The following is a 26,335-nucleotide window of genomic DNA, read 5'->3' on the forward strand; positions in this document are numbered from 1 at the left end:
ACAAGCATGCAGTGCTAAGTGTAAGTGGGCTCACTCAAAGCTGCTAAAAGACACCATGAAATTAACTGGATAGAGCCACGCAATTGTAACATTTAACATTTCTCCTTAAGGTTATCCTAATTGAAGACGTTCTGACAAGCAGAGTAAGGGGAATTTTTATTTGTGACGCTTTCGGTCATTTGATTAGAACACCACTGCTTTCCATGTCCCATCTGACCTTTAAAGAGTGCTACGTGAGGTTTTAAAATCCATTTTCTCATTAGTGCCATAATCATTGTTGTCTACTTGCCTAAGTTTAGCCCTAACATTATCAATTACTTCTTGTATTGGCAGAAAATGCAACGCTCTAGATTAAAAGGTTAAACCTATGCCCTGGTATTTTCTCGTCAGATGCATACGATCTAACGTATGTGATTTCACACAGCAAGCTGAAGGTGAAATATCTAAATTATAACAATTCTGTACAATAAGATGTGTTGAAATCCACTGTTTGGGAACATTTCATTATACAGACTAACTTAAAATATAAATTTATAAAACAAACAAACAAAACCAAAAAAAAATAATAACATACACAACGTGATAAGAATATCGGTTTAAATCTCCCAACTATCTCTAAATTACATCATCTAACTCGAGTTGAATGCAATGTGTGGAGCTCTAACTCTAAACCGAGCGCGTGATAACAAAATTCTGGGGACTGGAGAGCCAATATAACGAGTTACTGTCCATGGTGCTGAAATTCTGTGCCGGGTTTCAGCGTTTACAACGTAATTCACAGCTCATGAAACGTCTGGAGAAAGAATTGAATAACACATAGCAACCTATATAAACCAGCATTTGCAAATGAACTGATCTTTAATTTATTTATTTATGTATGTATGTATTTGTGTTTGGTAAAGGTATGAATCGCATTTCAGTAACCAGGGCACATGAGCTAGTTATGCTTTTGTCATTTTCTTAATTTTATTATTTGCCCCCCCCCCCCTAGCGTTGTACCCCCCCCCCCCCCCCCCCCAAAAAAAAAAAAAAAAAAAAAAAAAATCAAAACTATATATATATATATCCTATCTCTGGTGTTAATAGAATATGTAACAAAGCCCACAAAAAGACGGAAAAAAACACAGCAAACACGAGGAGGCGGGGTAGTTTGATAGCATTTTCCTTTAAGATGATGTAAGAGTTTATTCCCCAGGATGGTTTCTCCTAGCATTGCTCAAGCAACAGCAACTGCTTTGCTAGACCTCAGTACCACCCTGCTCAGCTCCCAGAGTGTCAGTGGAGCTCAGCGCAGAACTCTAGCTATCTGCAGAGCCGGGCTGAACTCTAGCTATCTGCAGAGCAGGGCTGAACTCTAGCTATCTGCAGAGCAGGGCTGCCACATCTGCTGTTCCTATCACAGCCCTGGACCCGCGAGCAACATGCGTTGATTCTTTTAACACAGGATGCGCGTGGAGGTATCAAGTTTGATCAGTTTCGGAGAGAATTAAGGAAGTATTATTTATTTATTTATTTATTTTTCAAGGAGGTATTCCATATCATTTGAATACCTAGTGTGCCATTGTTTGAAGTTATTTGGGACCAGTCGAGATCGATGTTAATGAAAACGGGATTATTTCCATTGTATGGAAGCGTCCCTGCTCAAAGACTATCTTATTTATAAAAGAAACAAAAACAAAAGAAAGGGTTTAGTTTTTTTTTTTTTTTTTAACGGGGAATATTTAAGATCTTACAGCACTAAGGTGAGCATGTTTTATTACCTGGTTGTATGCTTTAGTGGTTACTGCAAATGAAAAAAAAAACGACAAGAGAACAAACAACTCCTGCTTTTTTAAATCCTAGTTATTTATATTTATAGGATTTAGCGTCTGCACACTGATGCTTTTGAGTAATCGTTTTTTACTCATTTGGTTGCTCTTGGGTGAAAATAGACATAGAACAGCTGACATCAAATTTATAGGAAACAGAACATTCATTTTCAGAATTAAACGTGAAAAACCTGTTTCAGTATTTTTCTTTTATTGTTTATCAATAACTTTTTTTAAGGGCAAGTAATTGATACATTGATATTTTGTGTGTGACGTCGAATTCTTAAAAAAAAAAAATCAGACACTCACAGCTGGACTAACCATTCCGTTGGACATTATTATGTTATGAACAGATCGCACACTGTTCTCTAACCTAGTGATCTTTTTTTTTTTTTTTTTTTTTTTAACAGAATAAAAACCGAGTGGTGTTTTTTTTTTTAAAACGTGCCAGATACATTTTCCCAAGTTTTCGGTGTAGACACCGGATCGAAGATTTTTGTGTGTATGACTGAAACAATGGCTTTTACTGGGAACTGTAGGACTTACCCCCCGACAAAAGAACAGGGGTCTGTTCAGAATTCTTTCTCCGATGTTATAGAGCTTAATGTGGGTGGGCAAGTCTACTTCACCCGCCACACCACTCTAATTAGCATTCCCAACTCCCTATTTGGAAAGATATTCTCCCCAAAAAAGGATCTCACCAATGACTTGCCACGGGACACCAAGGGACGATACTTCATTGACAGGGACGGGTTTTTATTTCGTTACATATTGGACTATCTCAGAGACAAGCAAGTTGTTCTCCCCGACCACTTTCCAGAAAGAGGAAGACTGAAACGAGAGGCGGAATATTTCCTGCTGCCCGGGTTGGTCAAAATCTTAACCCCCGATGACATTAAGCAAAGCCCAGATGACCTATTTCATAGTGACTTCGAGGAGGCATCGCAAGGTAGCGATCAAAGGATATGTCCACCGTCTTCATTAATGCCTGCTGATAGGAAAAATGGCTTTATTACGGTCGGGTATAGAGGGTCTTGCACCATGGGCCGAGAGAGTCAAGCTGATGCCAAGTTCCGAAGGGTACCAAGAATCTTGATTTGTGGAAGGATAGCCTTAGCCAAGGAGATCTTTGGGGATACCTTGAATGAGAGCAGGGACCCGGACAGGCCATCTGAGAAGTATACATCCAGGTTTTATCTCAAGTTCAAACACCTGGAACGAGCTTTTGACATGTTGTCAGAGTTTGGATTCCAGATGGTTGCCTGTAATTCTTCAGTGACAGCATCCTTTGTTAATCAATACACAGAAGACAAGATTTGGTCCAGCTACACAGAATATGTCTTCTACCGTAAGTCCCTGTTTTTCAATACTAATACTGATGTACATTCTGGTATATATCTGTGTGTGTGTGTGTGTATATGTGTGTGTGTGTGTGTGTGTGTGTGTGTGTGTGTGTGTGTGTGTGTGTTTAATAACCCTCTAGTCTTAATAAAACCTAGTCAACTTCTAATAAAATGTGATTTAATGTGCAGTGCCTTATATGCACTTCTTTTATTATGAAACATAACACAAGACATGTTTCAGCCCCTGTAATGTTTCAAACTGAGTTTTATAAAAATTGACTTTTTAAAAAGTCACCACATGGAGGCAAACTTGTCTTATCCTTCATACTGGAGCTGTAACAGATACTGTAACTGAAATAGCTTATTACCATAAAGGACAACATGGGGTTATGTAGATATAGATTAAAATCTAATACTTGTGGAATTGTTCTGATATGTTATTTTGTTTTCAATGTCCCATTGTACATTACAGCCATTGTACATTACAAGATTTAGATTACTGAATCAATGCAGAATCATAGACATACTGACATGAGATCAATATATATATATATATATATATATATATATATATATATATATATATATGAATAATATATTATATATATATATATGTAACAAAACAAAACAGAACAGACACCTCTGTTTTTTAACATGATTTAATTTTGTTGATAGCCACATACTACAGTATATTAATTAATTTAGAAACACAGCTATTTTTACCACAGAAAAAAATACTCAAGGTCTACTGTGGAAGTAACACATATGTTCAAATGTATAATCAAGCGTGTTGTTCTTTTACTTTGGAGTTTTTTTTGGAGATTAATTGATGTAAAGCATTATGCTAGTATCCAAGTGTTTTCAACGCGCCCTCCTATTGTTTATTGGTTTGCATTTCCAAAAAATTAACAAAATTAGCAGTTATAACACATACGCTTCAGTCAGTATCACAGAACTGTAGTGCGCTTTCAATCACACTAATGCTTTATGAATATGGCCCACAATTTGCACTGGAGTTTTATGGTGTACATTAGCCATTATGGTTTTACATTCATTTTAAATGGTGTCCATTAGTCCTCATTGTTTATCAGAAAGCAAAAAAAAAAAGTACTAGCTAGTTGCTGGTAGGTAGTTGTTTGTATTATTCCTCAAGAAAGGAAAAATGGAGCAAAACAATATTCCAGCCCCATTCCTCTCCAGCAAGCTGTGCTTAAATGTATGCCTAGTGCTCAAGGTTTACATTTGGTTGAGTTGTTACAGCCTTTCCGCAAGCATGTCAGTCTACCGTGGAGGAACACCCCCCCCCCCCACACACCCCGCCCCTTTTACATTGATGAATGTGCAGTCTGTGTTCCCATTCTATTCTTGGCCTCTTGTTCTATTGTCTTTCTGCAAAGCCGCACAGTGTCATCTAGCTTCTTATTAGAGGCCACTCTAGAAGTTTAAAATGTAAACGGCTTTGCGTGGTTCATGCATTGAAGCCCAGAGAAATAGAGAATAATGCATGTGTGATATGAGAATTGAATGCCACTCGAGAGCTTGGGTATTTATCCAAGAAGCATCCGCTCCTTACTGTTATCTACAGTATGTATTTGTACACCTCCTTTCTCCTGTTATTTGTGCAATTCTAGTCATTAGTAGATATCATTATTTGATATCTTGCACTAGAGAAGCAAGCAAAGTTCTCTTTCTCCAAAGTGTTCTTTAAGAGCTGACCAGCAGACGCAATATGAATCAATCAATAAATAAATATTTATTACTTCCTGACACACTTGCATCCACATATTGTCTTCTGCCTTTTCTCTCCATATCCTTATTTTTTCTTTTTCTATTTTCTTTTTCAGTCTTATAAGAAACATTAAAAAAAATAGTATTTTATATTTTGTTCAGTTTCTGGGAGTCACTTTGGATAAAAGTGTCTGTTAAATAATTAAATAATAATAAATAAAGTTTGAAATTAACAGACTAAGTAAGAGAAAAGCAATAGGCAAGTGTATATTAATAAACTATAATAATAAAGTAACAGAACAAACTAATGTTAGGAAACTAACTATCGAACTAAATTAACACAGCACCCCTACACACGTTAAAAAATGGAGCAGCAGCTCTAGATGCTGCATTTGAATACCTTTACAGGAGCAATATTCAAGACATGTACAAAATTAATTAACAGACTGGTGAAGCAACTCACCAGAATGGAAAACAATGTTTTTTTCAGGAGCTCAAACAATTTCCAACTTTTTGTAGCAAGAGAAACAGCGTCTCACTTTGTCGTTTGTTTCATGCCATTTTGTAGACATGCGGTGCACTCATGGAAATCAGAATACAAAACAAGGCAATGATATGACAGCGGCTCTGGTAAGATTGATTAAACCAATCAGTGTGCCACAAGACACTATCACAATGACAAGTCAAATTTGAAAAGATTGAATAAACAATTTGAATTTAAGTATGATGATGATGAGTTATGAGATACAAAACAATACTGCATCAGTTGGGAACAAATCACTAGCGTTGCCAGAAAGGTGTTCTTTTAAGTGAAGTTCCTGTTCCTTTTGGCAAAGCATTTACAATATGAAAAATCTGTTTCACCACAAGGGTGTTCTCTTAGGAGATGTTCCTATATGCAGAGACTACTGTATATAGCACCATATGGACAATTAAAACACACTTTGATGGTAATGTCAAATATTCAGCATCAATTTCTGGGCTTTTCCACAGTGCCACAGTGCAAAATCTCTCCTGATGATTCACAAATGCTATTCAACAGACCCTGACTTTTGCATAAAATATATGTGATATAAGCCCCTCACCACCATCAAATATCATGTAATATATGACCCATTTGCAAAAGACTAGCTAACCTCAAGGTCACTCTTCCATTAAAGACCCTGGTTTAAAATGGAAAGCAAATAAGCAAAGCCTGACTCATTATAATGTTAGTCTGGAGAAGCACTTTACTGTTTTAAAGAATCGATAGTAATGAGTTGTTTAGTCTTTGGAAATACACAGTAAAATGAAGGACTGACAATGACACTACTGAGGAGAGAAGTGGCTTGTCATCCTTGCCCCTTCATCATAATAAACCATGGCTCTAAAGGTCAACAAATCAGTTCCCACCGGTGCCAAATAATCAATATCAACTTATCAGTATGGGTTGCAATGAACAAATCCCACACTTCAATTAATCAGTTGACATAACAGCTACCATGTACCCCCTAAGCTACCCACCCACCCCAAAAGGGTATTATACCCCTGAATTGCTGGTGTTGGTTTTTTAAGGGGAACAGTTTGTTCTAAAAATCTGTGCCTGTTTTATCCCCCTGCCATTATGAAGCAATTTACAACTTTTTAGATCAATCCAACAAGCTGTTCAAAAGTTAATTATAACAGTCAGAAGTTTTCATAGAAACAAAAATCCAAACATCCATCCAAAAGCAGTATGCACACTGCAAGCTTGTGCACTCACTAAGACCTGTCGCATGTGGCTGTGATGTATGGCATAGTTTTCTCTGCCATCCGACCAAGCTAATAATATATTACAGTACACTAATGTCTGTTACGATATTGGTTCTACTTCATTGCAACAGGGAACATAATATACAATTTACATTAGAAACAACAAGCTCTCATTATTAACATTTTCAGGAACCAGAGCAATTGTCACACGCTAAATGAGGTATGCCTGGTAAGGTATTTTATTTCCACTGCACTTTCCCATAGGGTTATTTAAATCTGCCATTTTATTATGTTTGTAAACTGGTTGCTCTTTTGCTCCTATTGCAGCTTGAACAGTGCAAGGGAAAAAAACCAAAAACAAAACAACAACATAATTTATATTTCAGTAATATATGCCTAGTAATTTCATAATTCATGTCAGTATAAGACTTTCTCATGACCTTGTCACAGACTGATCAGTATGTTCCAAGATACAAAAGATACTACCTCTGGTGCATGGCTTTTTCAGATCGGTTAAAAATCCTGTCCCTATTGTAAGCTGTTTGCGGCCTCAGGTCAACCTTGTGCTGTATAGGGTTAATATTGGATCCATTTAGACTTATTCCCAAGAGAAAGGCCTGTGCTTATGTTAAGTTTGCAGACAGACTTGTTTCTCCTATTGCTGCTAGCAGTTTTATTTCTGTTTGTTTTAATGTCCTACTAACTAAATATATTACAAAGGCAGGCTCACCCTTTACAGAAAAAGCTGGCATGTTAATAAAAATATAACCTTGTACTAAACTAGGCAATTCATTCCAGATGAGATTTCAGCAATACAAAGGGCTTAGGAGTGGATTTCCAGGATACACAGATGTATCTGTGGGATATTGATTGACTGGTGTTTAAAAAAGTGATTTTTTTCCCCTTCAGTTTTACACAATCCATACTGTAGGGACATATGATTTCATTTGTACATCATTCTTCTCCTCATATACAGAAAATAAATATTTCAGAAATCTACGCTGTTGCTTGATATTTTCTCTTTACTGAATGACTTCTTTTTTTTTGACAACACGTTTTTAATTTTTCTCCATCCACATCTCACAAAATAGATAGTAGAATCTGTTGCCATGGAAATGGACTAACTCATGTTACAGGGGTATTGATATGGTGCCATTATCAAAATAGGGGTGAAACTTTCAGTGTAATAGGCAGCAGCAGGTCACTGTTGAATTTCTTGGCATAATTTATTTTATAAGAGCTACAAACACCAGAAGAAGGCTTAAATACAAACATCTGTAGAACATGTACAAGAATTTTTTTAACAGCAGTGGGTCTAAATACGGTGGCGTGGACCTTTAATGGTACCCGTTAAAGATCACTCTTCGGACCCTCTTATTAAAATCACTAAATACACAAAATAACAAATACAATGGAAAGAAATACAACAGGTTTGGGAGCTTTAGAGGGATGGTTATAAGATCCACCACTATGAAGGTCAAATAATCCACATAAAATAAAATAAAAATAAAAACATAACAACAACTTTATAATGAACTTTATGGACAGATGAAAATCAGCCACTTTTTAAAAATTAAAATGATAATGAATCAGAAGCAATATGCATAAATAACAAAATCCATCAAACTTTCATTGAATCTTTGCCAATTAATAGTTTGGAAAGCTGCCTTGGTTACACAGAGCTACTTTTTAATCTTTCTGCACCTTGCTCTATTAACTTTGACATATTATCTTCCACTGTTTCATGTTAGTCTGCATTATGAATGTGCTTTTTAATTATTTTTATTATGAACGAACTTGGGGGACTCAGTGAGCAGCTAAGGTAATCCTGGATATCTCCATATAGCAGAAATGATCAAACTTACAACACGTACAAAAAACATTGCTGTATATTTTTCACTGAATGAGCGCAAGATCATACAAATTTCAAAAAAATGAGGATGCATGAAGATGATGTCTGTTAGTTACAGTACAGTTTTGACTCTTAGTCAGTGAAATTGCCCATATCAACAACATGCCCAAAGTGGAATGTCCTAATTCTGTCCTCAACAACATCTAAGTGTGCTATATCACTGTGTGATGAAGGGAGTTAACAAGGGGGGGCAATGAAGGGACTGTGCCACTGTTTAGATTGACTCCATTATCTTGGTGAGTAATCTACCAGTGAGTGAACGTCAAAGATTTCATAAAAGTAGCATCTCAATTAGTATCCCACTGTTGTAGGAAGTGATCCATGACAAATTTAGCCAAAAGGGGGGTGGTGTCTCATTTTTTTTTATCCTTCTCTGTTACTGTAAAAATGGTGAAGAATACAAGATCACTTAGCTGGGAGCATTTACAAGAGGGCTAGCGTAGATGCCAAAGAACATGATCCAACCGATTTCAAAATGTTGATATGTTGATGTTGTAGAACAGGATAGAAGGAAAATCAGAAGGGACGTTATCACTGGTTGATTGATGAAGGAATAACATTTTTCCAAAATGATACCACTGATGAAAGTATAAGCCAAGCATTTGTTGACTAAAGTTTCTGATATGTTCTTTTGAGATTTTATGGTAACACATTGGTTTTGAAAGGCACTGCATAAATCAAGGATTATTGTCAATACTGTGGAAACAAGGAAGTCTTCTTACATATTTTGTGGCTGCTGACATGCCCTGTGTGCTTGTGATGGCATCACACTGCTTACAATTTCTTATGACTTGTTCAGAAAAGTCTGTATAGGTGTCACTCTATTTCAGCTAATTGTAGCTCAACATTTACAATACTAGTTTACAAACATGTTTTTAGTACACTGAACATTCACTTTCAATATAATTGTCAACCTCCTATCATTTTGGTCAACATTTTGATACATTTTAACAATTTCCTGCCACCCTTGAAAGCTCAAGGTGAAACACTCTATTAAGCTTCAGAATATCTGGCCATTTCACTCCATCATTGTGTGAAAAGACTGCTGTGAGAAGGATTAAAGGTGCACCATGTAGTCTCATTATGTTTAGAACAGGACACTTGGATAATACGATGTTACTGTAGTTCATATAATATGATTTAAAAAAAAAAAAAAAAAAAAAAAGGAAAAAAAAAGGACTTGCTTGTGTTAGCCTCCTTATCAACAATTCAGCATTTGAGAGCACTGTTAGCTTCTGGTTCCCATGCTTTTTTCTCCCCCAAGATTGAAATAATGCTGCCCCCCCATGTTATTTTGCTCTGATTGGCCAGCTTTAAGTGTACTGGTGCACAGCAGGTTTCTGATTGCCTGGCTTTCTATCCACCTGTAAAATGTGTTGTACTTGACCAAGCTTTTGAGCTGTTGTCCAATGGTTAAAATATTTCAGTGAGCACTCCAGGCTAAAAAGAGATATTAAAATACTTTGGATACATTACTTTTAATTGTATTAAATAAGTCAAAAATAGAGAAATCTGTTTTATAATTTTTTGTGTATTTTGTGTTGTTTTCTTAGCAGTTGTGATTAACAACTGATTAACAAACATCACAACGCAATGCATTTCCTAAAATGTTTCTTTTAAAGTAGCTTGGTAATGCTTTCTGTAAGCACTTTCTTCACCCCAGGGAAGTACATTATAAAACACTTTAAAGGAAATGCAATAGGTTGTAAGTAGGAATCTGTCTGTGTGAAAAAAACAAAAACTGCCTCTCCTTTAACTGTTGTGTTTTTACTTGGTTCCCAATTGTGTGTTCCATTCATCAGTTGTTATTGACTGGATCTCATTGCTATCAATGGAATTCTCAAGGAATATGATTCAATTTGTATGAGCCAGCAGGGATCTGCTGTGCTAGCAGGTACACGTCAACGATTCTGTGGGCTAATCAAAACCTTCTCAGCCCAGCCATACGTTTTAAAATATATTCTTAAAATTACAAATGTACCCCCAGGGTTGAGAATCATAAAATAAAATAGAGGAATTATGGCCCAAAAGTTTTGCATCATGTGTTTTAGGATTGAGACATAATTAAAAAAAAAAACAACAACAAACAAAAAGAAAAGAAAATTGTATGAAAATAATTTGAATCTTTTATTTAACATCATGTAACCCTAGAAACTACAAAATTATACTGCAAAAATCTACCGGAGGCTATAATAATACTACAGTATTTCTTGTTAGATTTTGAAATGTTTTTCAAATTTTTGTCAGTTTTTCATTAAGTATATGGGAAACTACAAAGCGGTATGTAATTCAATATATTTTACGGAACGTTATTCAGCTGATTTCATTTTACTTTATGGAGCAAAATATGTTAATTCTACAGGGTGATGCAAAACCTTTGGCCATGTCTGTATATATACATACAGTACAAATGATTAAAAATGTTGTTCTTTATTTATCTGTAAGTGAGCTGAGGTAACACTGTTTTTCTGTGTGCAGGCATCAGCACCTCTCATAAATATGACATTAAAGTGATAGTTTCTTGCTACATTTCATCAGGCAGTGCTGTAGAAGTGTTATAATGGCAGCATATAGCCAAACTGGCAAGATCTCAATTCAGATTGCATTTCATTGACCTGATGAGTCTACGATGTTGTCATGACTGGAGGGGGGGTGGGGGGGGGAGCAATTCAGTCACTCCCATAAAACACAAATGCACACTAGCTGTTTTACCATACTTGAAAAGAAAAGTAAAACATAAAATAAGAGATCAACACATACCTTTATGTTAATGTGCAGTACTTCAGTCTGTTTACATTGACTGCCTTTTTACTTAGATGAAAAAAAAAAAAATCTTTGGCATGTTGAGCTTTCATGGAACTGGCCAAATTGAATTTCTTATAACTATGTTTTAAAGGGCACAATTTTGTTTTCAAAACAGATGAAGCTAGTCTCTAGGCACGTATCCTGACTTGAGCAATGAAAACCTGCACCACTTCTGCAGGTCCATATTTTTGCTGGCAACAGTACAGTCATGAACAATTTCTGACAGGCTGCTCCTCCAAAAATAAGCAGCACATTATCAGAAAATCCAAAGCGACATGCACTTATAAAACATCTTAATGAATCCCCTAAGTAGGTGGATGAAAAAGAAACACTGTAACTTTGCTTATCTGTTCCTTGTCCAAGTTACTTCCAGCCCTCAGCGTCTGAATAAAAAATGGTGCAAAAAAGATTCTATTGGTTTCTGCGGTCTCTGTTATTTTAGGTCTCTCTTTGTATTAGTGCTCGCAGTATTGAGATGTACCTATGCCGAGTCAATAAATGAACCTAAAGCTAAACTAACTCTTTTCTGTGGTAGCAGGTAGCTCTTTCTTGACATTTGTTAAATACATGTTTCTATGCAAAGGAGAAAAAATAAAAAGACAACATGACTCCAATATTAAATTCTAGGATAAACATTTTTTCTCTAAATTAATGTAGTAATGTTCAGGTGTCGTGTTTTGATTCTGGGAATTTTAAAAAGGCTGTATTGGCCTTTCTGAACACTCAAAGATGTCTTAGAATGACCTCTCATAAGATGAGACATTTAAATGCTACCCATCTATATCGTTACGTCTGTTTATGAGGGTGCACACTTTAAAGTAGATCTGTAAAATATTGAAATGATGAAAGTTGCCCTAGTGTGATCTTTGATTCTGAAGAAATGCTATTTAATTGAAAATGCTAAACACAACAAAGGGCAGTAATGATCTGCCTGGAGTGCAATAAAGTTCTACTTAATGCCTGGAAAACCTAACCTTCCAAAAAATTCCAACTGTTAATTGAATAAATAAAAAATGCTATTACTCAATTATTCAAGGGAACAGACTGCTATATGTGATGATCTGCTTTATTAAGGACATTTCTGTTCAGCTCAGCTGTGTAGGGAATTACTGTAGTGAGGGGAAAAATATTGTGGACATTTCAAACTGAGGAGAAAAATAATAACAAAAAAGCCGTAAAACGATTCAAACTTATTGATGGAAACAAACAATAAAACCAGATCTTGACTGTACTATATTTTTTTCCCTTTCAAGTTGCCATTTTCCTCGATATCTGTCTTATGATATCCAATGTAATTTAGCCTTAAGAAAAAGGTATATTTGGGATTTTCATTGATCAAAAAATAAATAAATAAATAATATTACCATTGCTCATCTCCCAGTGAAGCTATGTTTATACTCAAGCAGTTACCCAGAGAAAAAAAAAATGCAATGTTCTGTAGGTCGGTAGCAACAAACAGAACAGATTCCTTAATAACAAAGATAAGTGCGCACTGTAACACTTTTTGGCTATATTAAAGTCTACCATGGTTCAGCTTCTGCCTTTTTACAGACATAATAAGGTAAAGATGAAGGAAAAAAGGTGGCTTGTGGGGGTTGAAATAAAAGGGATTCTCAGATTCTTGTAACTGTACTATTATTTTAAAAGCAAATTGTACTGTTTGTTTCAAACTAATAGTTGCTAACAGCACTGACCCAATTGCTTTGTAAAGAATATTTTATCTGCAAAGGCAGCACATGAGCTCATTATTTCAGTAGAGGATGCTAAAATCCTCTACAAAGCCTAAAGGCTTGATAAAGGTTGGTTAATAGAGGCTAGAGAATAGAGATGAGGTTCCAATAAGGGCCTATTAGGGGAAGATGAAAAGTAAAGCCATCTACGTTGTGAGTATGTTTTTACCCTCCTCCCTTCCTCCAGTGTGTCTACTGGAAAATCCACTGGATCAATGTAACAGAAGTATCAGATTGTGTTTTATGAAAAAAGGTTGCTGAGTATTTTGGTGAGCAGTAGATTGAGTCGTGCTTGTCTGAAAGGTACTCCTGATCTCCTGACTACGATCGCAATGTTCCCCTAGCGTTCTGTCAGAGAAGACACTCAATCAAAGCCAGTCTGAGATTAAACGTTTCACGATGTGCTTATCTCTGCACTGTAGACAGCCGAGGGGTGTATAATAAATTGGCAGTATGATAAAAATCTAAAAATAATTGTACCCTTCTGGTGACGTATTGGAACACACATATATTACAGCTAAAAGATTTATTTTACAGTACATTTCACTGAGACAATGATCTACTGACTACCATTTTTTAAAATAAAATCACATAACACCACCAGCACGATCGCTGCCCTCCTAGTTGTTTAAGGTGTTATGTCAAGATGTTGCCTAATTCTCCAATAGAAAGCTTTACATTAAAACCTGCTGGTATGCTTGAAGAAATCTATGGTGAAAATGGATAATGCAAAATCAATGAGTTTTCTCGCCCCCGTCGAAAGAACATTGTTTCTCTGTGTAAAACTTGGGAAATTGGATATAATATGACCGTCGTTGTTTCACAACATCAAGCCCTCAGGAGGAATCAGCTAACCAGTTAAAGGAACTCTTCATTTGATATGGTGGGGTGGAGGTTACAACACAGTTACACAACAGTTTTGAACAAAGGAAAAACACAGTAAAATAAATGCATTCTATCTGAAAAACTTGCTGCATACATCCAGCTAAGCTTTATGTGTTTCAATGAAGATATGCAGGTAGAAATACAGTCAAATTTACTTGTATACGTCCCTAGTCAATCGTATAGATGTAGATGTTGGATGTCAATAACCTTAATAATATATATATATATATATATATATATATATATATATATATATATATATATATATATATATATATATATATATATACAGTACTGTGCAAAAGTTTTAGGCAGGTGTGAAAAAATGCTGTAAAGTAAGAATGCTTTCAAAAATAGACATGTTAATAGATTATATTTATCATTTAACTAAATGCAAAGTGAGTGAACAGAAGAAAAATCTAAATCAAATCCATATTTGGTGTGACCACCCTTTGCCTTCAAAACAGCATCAATTCTTCTAGGTACACTTGCACAAAGTCAGGGATTTTGTAGGCATATAGTCAGGTATATGATTAAACAATTATACCAAACAGGTGCTAATGATCTTCAATTCAATATGTAGGTTGAAACACAATCATTAACTGAAACTGAAACAGCTGTGTAGGAGGAATAAAACTGGGTGAGGAACAGCCAAACTCAGCTAATAAGGTGAGGTTGCTGAAGACAGTTTACTGTCAAAAGTCATACACCATGGCAAGACTGAGCACAGCAACAAGACACAAGGTAGTTATACTGCATCAGCAAGTTCTCTCCCAGGCAGAAATTTCAAGGCAGACAGGGGTTTCCAGATGTGCTGTCCAAGCTCTTTTGAAGAAGCACAAAGAAACGGGCAACGTTGAGGACCGTAGACGCAGTGGTCGGCCAGGGAAACTTACTGCAGCATTTTGGAGAAGTCTGGTCAGAAGTGGGCTTCATGGAAGACTTGCGGCCAAAAAGCCATACCTCCGACGTGGAAACAAGGCCAAGCGACTCAACTATGCATGAAAATACAAGAACTGGGGTGCAGAAAAATGGCAGCAGGTGAAGTGGGCTTCATGGAAGACTTGCGGCCAAAACGCCATACCTCCAACGTGGAAACAAGGCCAAGGAACTCAACTATGCATGAAAACACAGGAACTGTGGGTTCCGAAAAACAGAGGTCTCGAGTCAAATATTTGGCTGTAGCAGAAGGCAGTTTGTTTGCCGAAGGGCTGGAGAGCGGTACACGAATGAATGTCTGCAGGCAACAGTGAAGCATGGTGGAGGTTCCTTGCAAGTTTGGGGCTGCATTTCTGCAAATGGAGTTGGGGAATTGGTCAGAATTAATGGTCTCCTCAATGCTGAGAAGTACAGGCAGATACGTATCCATCATGCAATACCATCAGGGGTCCATCTGATTGGCCCCAAAATTATTCTGCAGCATGACAATGACCCTAAGCATACAGCGAAAGTCATTAAGAACTATCTTCAGCGTAAAGGAGTGATGGTATGGCCCCCACAGAGCCCTGATCTCAACATCATCGAGTCTGTCTGGGATTACATGAAGAGAGAGAAGCAACTGAGGCTGCCTAAATCCACAGAAAAACTGTGGTTAGTTCTCCAAGATGTTTGGGCCAACCTACCTGCCAAGTTCCTTCAAAAACTGTACCAGAAGAATTGATGCTGTTTTGAAGGCAAAGGGTGGTCACACCAAATATTGATTTGATGTAGATTTTTCTTCTGTTCACTCACTTTGCATTTTGTTAATTGATAAATATAAACTATTAACATGTCTATTTCTGAAAGCATTCTTACTTTACAGCATTTTTTCACACCTGCCTAAAACTTTTGCACAGTACTATATATATATATATATATATATATATATAATATATATATATATATATATATATATATATATATATATATATATATATATATATATATATATATATAAGCCCTAGGTCAAAAGAGTAACACTTTACTTTATGTGTCTCTAATTACTGTGTATTTACATAATAGTTTCTTTGTAAATACATGTGTACTTAGTCATATTTACAATGTTTTTATGCATAGTTACATTATACTTGATCTGTAAATCTATTGTTGCGTAACGATATATGTAAGTACACGTATCAGAAAGGGACTAGGGTTAGGGTTAGGGTTAGGGTTAGGGTTAGAGTTAGGGTTAGGGTTAGGGTTAGGGTTTAGGGTTTAGTGTTAGGGTTAGGGATAGGGTTAGTGTTATATTTATGGTTAGGGTTAGGTTTAGGCTTAGGGATAGAGTTAGGTTTAGAGTTAAGGTTAGGGTTAGGGTTAAGGTTATGGTTAGGGTTAGGGTTAGGGTTATGGTTAGGGTTAGGGTTAGGGTTAGGGTTACTACTCTATTTAAATCCATAGTAATTAGAGACACACTAGAAAGCACTACCATCAAAAGTTGTATAAAAACAGTGAAACTCATTTGCAAATACATGACAGTGCTGAATATATAATTAATGTTTAGATGAAATGACCCACTTGCAATGAACACTTTGAGTTGGTAAATATTATTTTCATTACCAAATCAGATTGCTCTTTCACAGCAATGTGACCCTATTTCTCTTAAACTACCTAGAGACTGCTTATGTATTTGACAAGCTGTGTTTTAATTCCTTTAAATTCAGTAAAAGGGTGTGTCAAACTAGACAGCTTAAAGAATGATACAAATAATGTAACAGTAATTTAACAAAGCATAATTTAAAACTATTGTGTTAAAAATTTACTGGGTTTAATTAGTTTTGACAATGTAATTCCCCTTCTTATACTGAATGCTGTGCTCATTCGGACTTATCTGCCAAGGGACTTTCCTAAGAGACCATAATGTACCAATTGAATCAGCAAACTTTAAAGAAAAATGAGCTTGATAGCAGAGAGCCAGAGCTATAATATTTATTAGCAGTTTAAATCATGATGCCCAGTCTTGAATTCCTTGTTCATGTCTATTTGCATTCATAGAGATGACTGGCATTCAGTGTTCTTATTGTGTTAAACCTGTCAATTCATGTTACACCACCCTGCCTGATAACCCTAAAGCCAAACAGTATGACACAAAACCACACACAAACATGTATCCTATTACTGCATATCTTACAAATTGAATCTTATTATACAGTATCTTAGTATAGCAAGCATAATCTCCTGTAGTTTTCAGAAGATACAACAAATTAAGAGGCTTCTGTAACCTAGATTTACATGCATACATATTTTATACCTGCCCAAGTTAAAAATGTGTGAAGCAGTTCATGGTTGAATTAAAGGGCCTAGCTGTGTTGTATATTGCATAATTTAAAACCACTGTACCATTACAGAATAAAGGGCTGCTATATTTAGGTTCCCATCCTGGTCTGTTAATGAAGCAGCATTGTTGCAGGCACTTGAAGCATTCACTGTGAGAGACATTTCATTTATGTGTTCAGTGGTTACTAACTTGACTTTCAGTTTAGCAGCCAGTTCTGAAATGTGTGAAATGCATTCCAGCAAGTGTTATGAAGTAACAGAGGCAGAATATTAAGTGATGGGCTAAAGCCAGGGTCAATTACTACAGTGATGCCATTGGCTGGATTAGAAGTCGTGACATTCTTGCCTTGACAGACTAACCCAAGCCCGGATAAAAAGCAAACTGATAGCTATGGCAACACCCCCAAACCTTTTTTTTTTAATGATATTCCACCATTGCTTAAAAAACAAATCACAGTCCTTTTAATCTCCCAGCTTCCTCAATCAGATGCACAACACAGATCCACATCAAACATATTCAGTACAAGATAAGAATATTCAGAATGTAATTGGTTATTTTATTTAAAAACCTGTTATTTAATGAAGTATGGAATACAAAATATGCTGAAATAATTTGCATAATCAATCTATCAGCTATAATATAATGTATAAGCAAGCGTTGTTATAAAATGTAAGTTTAGTGAGGCGGGATCTAAAGGCGGTAATTGTGTTTGATCTTTAAACAAGAACATAGTGCCTCACATCTGATGCTTTTGGATGTGCATGAAATTACTCACAACCAAAGTGGTGTTCTACTTTCGACAGGGAAATATGTTCCTTTACTACTCTATATCACTGCTGGGCAGTGCAAGATGATGTCAACTCGCTGTGTTGTTTGTATTATGTGTTAATTCTACCTGTGTTATTGTTTTAGCAGTAGGCATAATGAAAGATGAGTTGTCTTCCTTGGCTAACAGCTTTTGAGCCTTAAAGAACTATGCTTTACAGCAACGCATTGTATCTAGCTCTCCCGAGAGGCGTATAACAAACACACCAATCAATACCTAACTAGGCAGCATCTGCTTATTTAAAATCGCCTTGCTTGAACACATTAGTGTAACTAAGCAAGTAGGAATGGGAGCATTCCACTGAAACTAAAAGCTCTTCTTCAGCGCAACTCATTTGCATTACAGACCTTAAAACTTGCATGATACTATTATTGGAAATTGCCATGCTTCAGCAGTTCCCAGGAGGTTTTGCAAATGCGTACAAAAGGAAGCACAGCTCTTGAGTGTTGTCTAGATTCTGTGTTTCATTTTCCAGTAAGAATACGAACATTCTAAATTTGATAAAGGCAATTGTTCTCTACGCTGCAGTTCATGGTATAGCAAATAAAAACATGCACAAATTCTCCTGCTTTATCCAATACGTAATATATATATATATATATATATATATATATATATATATATATATATATATATATATATATATACAGACTTTGTGATTTGAAAAGACATCACAGACCCCTTTATTGTTCATGTGAAATTTGCTTTTAGATTATAGACAGATTATGTCATTACTAATAACCTTTTACTTACAATTGCACAGTATGTGACACCTGTACTGATATCTCATTATACATTGTAAAGTTGCATGTGCTCTAGGATCATGTTTAAAAGGTTTTGCTCTGTATTCATCCTTTAATACAATGTTTCTTGATATTTGGCAGAGGCCCTGAGGGATCAACAAATCAGTTTGTTTTTGGCAACCAGTTTTTGTGCATTGACAAGTTAAAGTTACACAGCAGCTGAACATTGGAAAACTGCATCTCATATAACCAACATTCATATACTCTGTTTCCAGACGAGGACATTTTAAAGCAAGACAGCGCAGGGAATGAAAAACAATGTGCAGCTTGTCTCCGGGCAAAGCCGCGTAAATACCAAAACATTGTCAACCTCTGTGTTTGTAATTGCATTTGAGCCTAACATCAGATGGTTTTGGTAGATATCAGATACATGCCATTAACTTTTTCAGGAGTTTTGAACTTTAGTTTTGTTGTCTGTAAGCAATTTGACTCAAAGAATTTCTATTGGATTTAAGCCAGTGCCTTGTTCTTTGTTTTTTGTACTAATGTCCTTTATGGTGTGACTGCTTTTTCAAATGTTTTCTGGGCTATATATATATATATATATATATATATATATATATATATATATATATATATATAAATATATATATATGAGCTCCTACCCAAATCTATCTTCTCCTCCATAGGATTAGAAAGAATGTAGTTCTCAAATTGGAAGGCTTAAGCTTTTTGGCATAACCTCATATTGTATTAGCACTGGAAAAAAAAAATTTGTGCAAAATAATGACCAGACTATATAAAAATGATGGTGATAAAACACATTAAACTTTAAAAAGAAAACAAAACCCACATGTGGGCATAAAAAGAGAGAGGAGGCCACCTGTTAAGAATAGGCAGCCTATTGGTTTTTAACCCCAAAGCATTCACGAGGCATGCACGGGCATTTACATCTTTGAAGGACTTCCCAAAGGAATTGTCCAAGCTGGAATTCCAGGAATAGTAAATTATTACTAATGCTTGTATCAGCAGCAGGTTATAGAGCAGATAGTTTAATACAATAACCATTTGAATTCTTCTATTGCTTATAAAATCTATTGGGCACTCTTCTCAAAAGGGAGAAAGGACCTGAACAATAATATGCAAGTGCAATTTCAGTCAATACTAGTTGATGTTGTAACTGGGATCAAACAAACGTCTCAGTCACAATGCACTATAGCTGGGCTAGCCTGCATTCGCAGTTTTAGAGCTTTTAACCTCATCTCATCGACAGGGGACAGGACAGAATCTGTATCACACAACACTGCCCATTACACATGGGATTAGCCTTAGACAATGCCTGTGGTAAGGCCAAACCTTTCATTTTCATTCTTTTAAAAGACGTTAAATACCATGCTGTTCAATGTATGCATTGGTCAAGAGACAATATCCAGTGTTAGCATTATATGTAGATATGTAGATATTCAAATGAACATGTCAGCCAATGTTGTTATTCTCTAAACTGGCAGCAGCAGGTATCATCCTTTTAATACACAGTAGGGCACGATTGTCTCCACTTCAACACAGCACTTATCTATTTAGAAAGCTGAACTGCTGTTAATTATGTAAATTGTTTAAACTATAAATATCCAGTGGGGCTTTACTGGAACATTTTATATATGTATTTGCTGTCATAGCTCGGAATTGATAAGAGGCAAGAATAATCAGTATTTGTTAAACAGAACATAATCTTAGTAATTACTAACCTAGAAGTGTCCTTTCCTATCGTCCGTAATGGCACCTCCGGGCTGGTGACGATCATACTGCATTAAGAGTGTTACCATCAACATGTCAGCTTGTTTATCCATTGTAGTTCTCCATTTCCTTTAATGTTCCATACTCACCAGAGCTCCAATCGCAGATTTGGCCTTGAATAAATCAAAACGATAGCACTGCTAAAGCCATGTTATAACGACGTGTATATGACCATTTTATGTAATGTCTGCAGATCTTATTTGAAGTGTTGCTGTTAAAAACTATAAGAAAATATATTATTGACCACAACAATAAGATTACAAGAAAAGCAATCTCTTTTAAAAAAAAAAAAAAAAAAAAAAAAAGGACGGGCAAATTCAAATTTCAAACTGAGACAACTTCAATACAGCAAGGTAATAAAAAAACTATCCTCTCTAATAGTTCCATGTTTTGTCTTTCTAATTAACGTAATCCTATTATATATTAGACACACACCTCTCTATTTCAGAGATTGCAAGGCTTATATTGTGTAATAAGTAATAAAACCTACTGATGCAACAGCCAATTTAGAGCAGACAGCATGTGAAAATGACAGCCCTTGAGTATACCCAGAGTTTAACCATCTTTGGCTTGTACAATACAGATTGTCCCAAATAACTTACACATTGTTGTATCCTCAAGGATTCAGAAGTACACCTTGTTATTCTTGGGAAAGACTTTACCATGTAATAGTGCTGTTGCAAACTGTCACTAAAGTGGGCTTAGTGGTCCTTAAGAATAAATAATGTTGCCATAACTTGAGAGAAAATGGTGCCCTTGCTCAAGTATTATAGCAAAGCACAATATGATTGGTAATTTCAATGATTAATATCAGTTTAAAGACATGTCTGGTTTAAATAAGGCATGGGTGAGTTGGCTTCAGTCTGGGTTTGACTTGACGAATCGGATTCATAGGCACTGGTTTTCCTCAAAGCTATTTATTGTATTTATTTATTATAATTATAACTACCAACTGTTTTCTGTAGCAAGTCAGTACCGCAGTAAGGTACAGAAGATCAACACAAACCACAGGTGCAAAACATAATGCTGAGTTCTTCAGTTGTAAGCACAAAACACTCTTGAGGTAACCAATAGCAAACAAGACACCAAGCTACACCCTTCACCTAATTACAGGTACTACATTAATAACTTGATTACAAAATACATTGTAGTATTCTGTTTTAGAGTGTATCACATTTAAAAAACACAGAGAAGTCGTCATTGTAAGATTGCAATGTGTCAGAACTAGTACATGACTTGAACATCAATATCAGCTTAACACTTTTTCATGAATGACGATCAGCGCACAACATTGCCAGCTATGCTCTATATTTGCCTCACTGCCAGCTACTCTCTATCTTTGCCTATCTCCAGCATGTTAATGACTTTAGAGATTGCCTGGGACATTTTAAATAATACATCCCCAAAGGGTAGAACGCACCTAGACAGAAATCTTTTTTTTTCAATTTATTTAAACAGCAATTGATTTTAATTTATGGTGTGAGAGGTGATAATTGAGATAGATCTGAATTGAAACCTCCAGGCACCTGCCCTGTCTGATTGGCACAACAGTGGCAGGCAGCTTTACCTAATCAAAAGCAATAGATGACAAGGGACTAACTGTATTGTAGTAACTTGCCCAACCAGCCCTCAAAATGATTTCTGAACAGGTAATAGAACAAAATACATCAACAAATAATAAACTACTTGTTATTTGTTTCTATTTATATTTTCAGTATTACAGTATTATTTGGGTTTTATTTTATAATTACCATAATTAAAAAAAAAATTAAAATGCTTCATTTAAATGCATTGAAAAGCAGTGCCATTTTTCAACTGAACCTTTAAAAACCTCAGAAAAAAACAGTGCCATTTCAGATGTATTCATTGTATTACATGTGTTCTTATTAAATATTATAATTGTTACACACACACACACACACACACACATATATATATATACTATGCAAAAGGTTACCAAGAAAATAGTTTGTAATTAGATTCAGTTTTCAGAACTGCAGGATATGATCGTAAAATTGCATAGTTTTATGAACAAAATAATACGGATGAAGTGAATTACAAACAAAATGGAATGGATGTCTGAAGCAACTTTTGCTGAACACAGTGACCCCAATAAAATGAGATTGAATAGAGCCAGTAGTGTTACTGAAGTGCAACAGCATAAAAAATAATAAAAATCATTGCTGGTGTTAGACTGACACTTATAATATTGCTTAGATTTGTACCTGTACCAACAATAGATACAGCTACTGTATATTAAAAAGTGGTTTGATTATCATATCGTGGTTTTACCATATTATTTGGCTTTTAATCATAGTCAGAAATCAATTGTATATTCAAAGCCCATTTATCATTTCAATTGTTATTGTTATAAAATAAAATAAAACACATAAATAATTCTGTTTCTTTTCATTTTAGCATGTCAATATTCTATTTTGTTTTTGTAGAATGCAGCAGCCTAATACTAAATTGATTTAGCCAGTGTTTTATTATTTAATACAATACATATCAATGATTTTGGTGTTTGAGTTAGGAATGGCTTTGCTCTAACTGCTCTGTAATATACTCAAATATGTATTGTACATTTATTAATACGATTTCTACAACATGTATATATATATATATATATATATATATATATATATATATATATATATATATATATATATACAGCTGAAAAAGCAGGGGATTTGGGAGATCACAAGTGGGTAAAAATGAAAAGAACTTGGCAACCACCCTTGCCCACGAAGTGTGCATTGTTTAAAGCTTCAGAAGCACCATTTTAAGTTGGGGTATGATCATGGCACTGTGGCTCGTAATTAAAGAACCGCAATGAGCAAAGCTTTAATAGGAGTGTGTCTGTTTTTCATGAGAACAAAGAACGTCTAACTATATACTGTGTGCTCCACATAACGTTCGAGATTCCCTACTGTTTCAAAGTCTGGCAGCTGGATATCAAGTCATGTGGTCTTGCTGATGCTTGCTCATTAAACTGCTTTAAACTGCTGAGGTAGACTGATTGGGTAGGTCATGTCACTGATGGTTTGCACTGTAAAAGTCTATTCTTTATAGAAAACAATGTAATTAAGTAAAAGTTTAATAGTGCCACCCACTGCAACTCTACAAGGAGGGGAGGTGGGTGCAGGAGAGTAAGCCAGAACGCAAATGAAAAATAACGTTAGGTTACCTGCCGTAACCCTGGTCCCCTGAAAGAGACCACCAGATAGGTATGGGATATTCCTGCCCTTTGGGTAAGTATTGCTGAGCTCTCTATACCAGAGCTGCTGAAAGGCCCCTTCCCGTGATGACGCACTCGTTCCCGCCCACCGAGGGAATAAAACTGTCACTCACAGGAAGATTCTCCTTTTTTTCCATCAAACCCGTGAGGGCGACAGAAGCGACCTCGCTGGAGGTGGTTGTCTTCTCTTTCAGGGAACAGGGTTTACGGTAGGTAACCTAACTTTCCCTTTCAATTCGAGGACAACCACCACCAGATAGGTATGGGATAACAAAGCCGTCGCGAGGGAAAAGGAACGGCAGCAACTGAGGGACGCACAACACTGTCTAACCCAGTGGTTAGAGGTGTGAAATTACACCCTCAAGGACCCTTGTGTCTACAGAAGGCAGTGCAGGGTCTACCACATTGATATGGTAAAACCTGACAAAAGTATGCAGCGTAGCCCAGCTAGCTATAAATATCAGACATTTAGGCACCCTTGAAAAGGGAACAAGATGTAACCAGTCCTCTAGTGGAGCCTGCGGCTATCCTACCTGGAGGGGGCAAGCCAGCACCATCATACGCAGTCGAGACTGTGTCCACAGTCCAGTGTGACAGACGCTGCTTATAGAGGGGCTGTCCTGGGGTCCATGTCCCGTGAAAGACAAAGAGCTGATCCGATTAACACAGAGCTCTTGTCCTATGCATGTAGCATCTCAATGCCCACACTGGGCAGAGGAAGTTTAATCTCTCATCTTCCGTAGAAGCAAACGGAGGGGGAGGAAAAGACTGCAGTTCCACTGATTGGTTGATGTGGAAGGCTGTAATCACCTTGGGGAGGAAAACGGGGTTGGTGCACAGTGACACCCTACTGCTATCTTCCCAAATATGCATGCAGGAGCTGTGTACAGATACCGTCTGCAGCTCACTGATCTTCTTAGCTGAGGTGATAGCCAAGAGGAAGGCTGTCTTCATAGACAAATACTTCAGCTCTATGGAGTGCGAGGGCTCAAACAGGGCCTTTGTGAGAGCCTCTAGTACAATATTAAGGCTCCATTTGGGGAGAACAGTCCTCCTAGGAGGGCGTTATCGGCGTGCACCTTTAAAGGAACGGGTTACCAAAAAATGTGCACCCGGATACATAGAATCTATGGGTGTATGGCAAGCAGAGACAGCCACTAAATGCACCTTCAAGGTGGAAGGCAATCTTCCAGCAATGAGCAGTTCTTGCAGAAACTGTAAAATGACTGGCATAGGGCAAGTAATGGGGTTATTACTTCCCAGCCAGACAGGAGCAATGCAGCCACCTGACGGGATGCTTCACATTCCTGGTGAGACCTTTGTAGTATCACCTCCACAGCTGGCCCATAAGTGTGCCCTGAGGATATGGGTGAGTCAAGTAGCACAGGCTTATCTGCACCACCACCAAGCTGGCTAGGCTCTTGGCAAGGGCTCGTCCTTGGAGACCAGAGATCTGCAGCAGTGTACTGGACAGGAGATGTAATTCGGAGGCCACTGGCTCAGGGAGCTGGGCCTTACGCAGTACACCGTCCAAATATGCGGTAAGCCACTCGCTGTATTGGTTAATTGGATTGCTTACACTTTTGCTGCGTAAGCTTGCTTCAGATGCGTCTCAGTCACCCTACATTGAGGGTTCAGTCACGCCGTGTGTCTAGCCAGACCACCCACCGGCAGGGCCTTAACCAAAGCCACGCTGGTTGAGTCTACCGGGGGAAACTCCACCAGGCTGAGCTTATCCACACCTTCCAAGGAGGCAAGCGGTGTGGCCTGTTTAAAAAAACTAGGACCCAAAGCCGGGCGTCCCCAGTAGGAGTGTACTTCCTCCATAAAATTTGGGAAGGCCAGGAAACTCTGAGGGCGAGAAGCCAGCACCTCTGTCCGAAAAACGACCAGCGTGGTTCTGCCACTGGTGTCCAGGAGACCTGCAGAAATGCTGCAGCATATCCCATGAGAGCCAAGACTGAGCTGGACAACGGGGTGGAACCAGTCTCTGAGGCACTCTCGGACCAAGCTCGCCCAATTGCATATCAGAGGAGAAAGAAGGCCCATCCCCTGAGGCCGCTATGGAAAGAATAACCTCCTGTTCCAGCTGAGGTGGCTCTCCCCAACCACCCTGCACTCCCATAGGGGAGTGGGGGTATGGAAATTGGGGCTGCGGCTGACCCTGGACAGAGGCCTGAGCCGCCAGCATCTACTTGGTCAAGAGCTCTAGGACCTGCGCCATCTGAGCCTTGAGGTCCATAATGTCCCTCGGCTCACTAGAATGCTTCGCCTGTCTCGACTATGAAGATGGGAAGCAACTGTGGGAGGCCTGCGCATTGGCAATGTCTAGTAGGGAGTCCTGGGACGTACATGCTGTATTGGGCACCCAGAGCCGCTGACGGTCCGGCGGTAGAGGACGCTGCGCTTTCCCTCCTGGCTCTCTCCAAGCGGGCCTCTTTCAGCCGGGGCTGAAGGGCTGCATAGACACTACATGCCCTTTCATGGGCAGCGGTGGCATGAGGAACACCCAAGCACCACACGCAGAGGGTATGTT

At 37.3% G+C, this 26,335-nt stretch overlaps 1 protein-coding gene across 1 annotated transcript in view; it reads left to right on the forward strand.

Moving 5' to 3' along the window:
* The first annotated feature begins 2,269 nt into the window (after positions 1 to 2,269).
* The window catches only part of LOC121324981 (BTB/POZ domain-containing protein KCTD16-like), a 43,441-nt gene continuing 19,375 nt past the window's right edge, over positions 2,270 to 26,335 (forward strand). Inside the window, exon 1 of the mRNA XM_041267241.1 lies at positions 2,270 to 3,156. Coding sequence (XP_041123175.1) covers positions 2,313 to 3,156 — 844 coding nt within the window. The 5' untranslated portion in view covers positions 2,270 to 2,312. The remainder of the gene's footprint in view (positions 3,157 to 26,335) is intronic.

The sequence above is a fragment of the Polyodon spathula genome, chromosome 12 (assembly GCF_017654505.1).
Source record: "Polyodon spathula isolate WHYD16114869_AA chromosome 12, ASM1765450v1, whole genome shotgun sequence".
NCBI classification, from domain to species: Eukaryota; Metazoa; Chordata; class Actinopteri; order Acipenseriformes; family Polyodontidae; genus Polyodon; species Polyodon spathula.